Genomic DNA, 3,052 nt, shown 5'->3' on the forward strand with positions numbered 1-3,052 from the left:
GAGTAATGTGTGCTAGTGTGTGCCTGTGTGTGTGAATGAGGAGGGCTCTCTCCCTTTCCTTCTGTGTTCACTTAATCCTTCTGTCAGTTGATGTTAAGACAGCATTTTAAGAGCTGGATGGAGGAAGGAAGAGGCACAGAGTAGCAGGGAGGCACAGAAGCCCAGGAACACAAGCCTTGTTTTCAGCACCACGGAGAGAGACACCAAAAATTTGCAACAGCATCAACAGATTTTTTTTTTTCTCTCGCTCTCTCTCTCTCTCTCTTTCCGCTACCACCACCCCCATCATCCATCCTTGGAACCTCAAAGAAGAAGGAACGAAGGCCAGCGGGATACGAGACACTTCAGGGGCAAGACGACAAACCCTCAAGACGAAATAGAAATTAAGAAGAAGAAAACAATCTTTGCTTGGGAAGTAGGGCTGATCCTTTTTTCTTCGCCAATGCAAAAGGAAATATGCAGCACATCTTTGCCTTTATCTGCACCAGCTTTCTAGGGGCAGTGCTTGGGGTCAATTTCCCCAATTTTCCAAACATTATCCAGATCGGTAAGTTCTTTTGATGGGTTTTTGGTAATGGGGGGGGGGGGGGGGCTGGAATTTAAATGGTCCATGATGTAGAAGAGGATGAAAAGCTTAGTAATGGTTACAATAATGATGGTGGTTGTAGTTATTATTATTTTCTGGATCGGATATAGTGCGGAACTCATTATAATACCCAAAGTTTGTATGATGTACGCAGCACTTCCTGCTCACTCTCTCATGTACCCTGCTATTTCAATCTCTCTCTCATACCTACACCCCCCCCCCCCACATGCCCCATCTACCTGCCCCCAATATGTTCATTTAGTGTTGACTAATACATTATTGTGGCATTTAAAGCTTCTCAATCATGCCCCCTCTACTCTTGGCATACACAATTAACCCATTGCTCAGTTGATAGCATGGCAAATCTCATCTGGCACTCAAAGGATTTGCCACCTAGGTGATGCGTATTGGGTCATCACCAGTCTTTGTTCTTAGTTAATAAGCTGCTTCAATATTCCTGGGGCTAATTTAGAAGAATCTGGTAAATAAGAGAAATAATTGACGGTTCACATGGATATTCTGTGTCGTCTTGAACAGTCTTGGCATCCAGTAGTGAGGGTTTTGCAGTAGGCATAAATGGAGGAGGCAGTACCTGTAACAGGTTATGGTGTCCATTCTAGTGATATAGATCATGCAAGAATGGTATATATAAATGCGGTATAGGCATATGTATCTCATATCTATCTATCGATCTCATTTAGATCTATCTCCTATCTACCGGTTGATATTACATGCTCTCCCATTATATAGGTCTCATTAAATGACGTCAGGTCTAAATGAATTACATCATAAGACCTAATAATATTACCAAATACATCAATACTTTATGCAATAACATCTCAGCATAGAAAAAATGGCTGCAAATCAACCTGATAATCTGGCTAGATTATGTCACACTCAGCCTCCATTGAGATATACCTTGGCCTATCCTAAGTAGGGGCTTATTCTTCCATCACCGCCGCCACTCAGACAACCTCTTCCTCTCCCACCTGTTATCTGGACGTTCTTTATCTATGTCTACGCCTCACACTATTATATCTATAAGGATAGTATAGTTCAACGGATCCACTTCTGATAGAGTTCAACCACTTCCCTGACAGATGGGGAAACAATAGAGTGTTATCTTCCAGTCATTGGGTTCATGGTGACTTACCGCACTCACCATTATAAGTGAATTGTTGCTTCCTTATCTATTATATTCCTATAGTGAACTATGTTGCTGCCCTAGAAGGCACACAGGTTGGATGTGAAGGGTTAACCTGAGACAGCGGCTGTCCTTGTTTGCAGGGAGTGGGGGGCTTTCTTATTTAACATATATAGATGTTATGTAGATTGCAAGCTGCTGCATGATGGGCCACCTTTTTATGGGCAGTATAAGCCGATGGATTCGTTTTTTATGCGTTTGATGAAAGCGTCGATTGTCTTTTTTTCTGTATTTTATGGTGTTTTTCTCTCGGTACAATCCTTCTACATCCTTGTCGTCCCTCCGTCAGTCACAATGCATCAGGCTCATCATGCTTGCATGGTTTTCCACCTTAAGGGGATTTTGGTCCCAACCACCTGTGAGCGATATCAGAGCGACGCTTTGGGAAGAGTAGAGTTTCTCTACTGTGGAAGTCCCTTAGGTATCTACAGCAATACCCATAGCCCTTGGTGAGGGATAGAATTCATTCAAAAGCTTAATAAAAAACTAAAATGTCAACAATTACGGACCATGACTTGGATAACGCAATGGGTATAGCTGCCAATAAACATGCTTGCCCCCACTATTTTGATGAAGAAGACTTACGTTGATGGGAAGACATTTCCATCAGTCTAGTAGACTCAATTAAGTTTCATATATATATATAAAAGCAAGATTGCTGTTTATGATTCAATCATATCTTACAGTATCTGCAACCCCATGGAAAGCTACAGGGTCTTGTGATATCGCCATGATTGGTTCCAAGTCCTCAACTCAGCTCGGTTATATCAGTAATATCCTTACTTGTCCACAACTAAGTGATTCCCAACTTAATATCCAATTCAACTGGCTTGTAGTCTCATAATTCACCCCAATGACCAATATCTTCCATCCTGACCTACTTAGAGCCTACAAGGCCCCAGAATGCCCCCTAAGTTCATAGTACATAATTATAGCCAGCCATGTTCCATTATTCCGGATGGTTCTGCTCTAGCCGTCCAGATTTATGCCTGTTCCACTTTTCCAGTTCCTATGTGCTTTGATTCTAAGTGTACGAGCAACATGTTGATAGAGCACATTATAGCGCTTGGGGTTGGCGGAGGAAGTAATTTGTGTTTGCAGTGTAGAAGCATGTCCAGAGTGGAGGAGACATACAGATGCCCCATGGCGCTGCCTCATGCATTATTTCATGTTTGAAACCATTGATTTAAAAAGAAAATGACTTGCTTCTTTTTTTTTTTTTGGTGGTGGAAAATATTGTATCAGTGGAAAGGCGGTTATTG

General features: G+C 42.0%; 1 protein-coding gene across 4 annotated transcripts in view; it reads left to right on the plus strand.

The window, feature by feature from the left end:
• The first annotated feature begins 456 nt into the window (after positions 1-456).
• Positions 457-3,052, plus strand: part of GRIA1 (glutamate ionotropic receptor AMPA type subunit 1) — a 261,991-nt gene continuing 259,395 nt past the window's right edge. For all 4 annotated transcript variants that reach the window (XM_066590438.1, XM_066590439.1, XM_066590440.1 and 1 more), the window contains exon 1: positions 457-547. In XM_066590438.1, the coding sequence (XP_066446535.1) occupies positions 457-547 (91 nt within the window). The remainder of the gene's footprint in view (positions 548-3,052) is intronic.

The sequence above is a fragment of the Eleutherodactylus coqui genome, chromosome 2 (genome assembly GCF_035609145.1).
Source record: "Eleutherodactylus coqui strain aEleCoq1 chromosome 2, aEleCoq1.hap1, whole genome shotgun sequence".
NCBI classification, from domain to species: domain Eukaryota; kingdom Metazoa; phylum Chordata; class Amphibia; order Anura; family Eleutherodactylidae; genus Eleutherodactylus; species Eleutherodactylus coqui.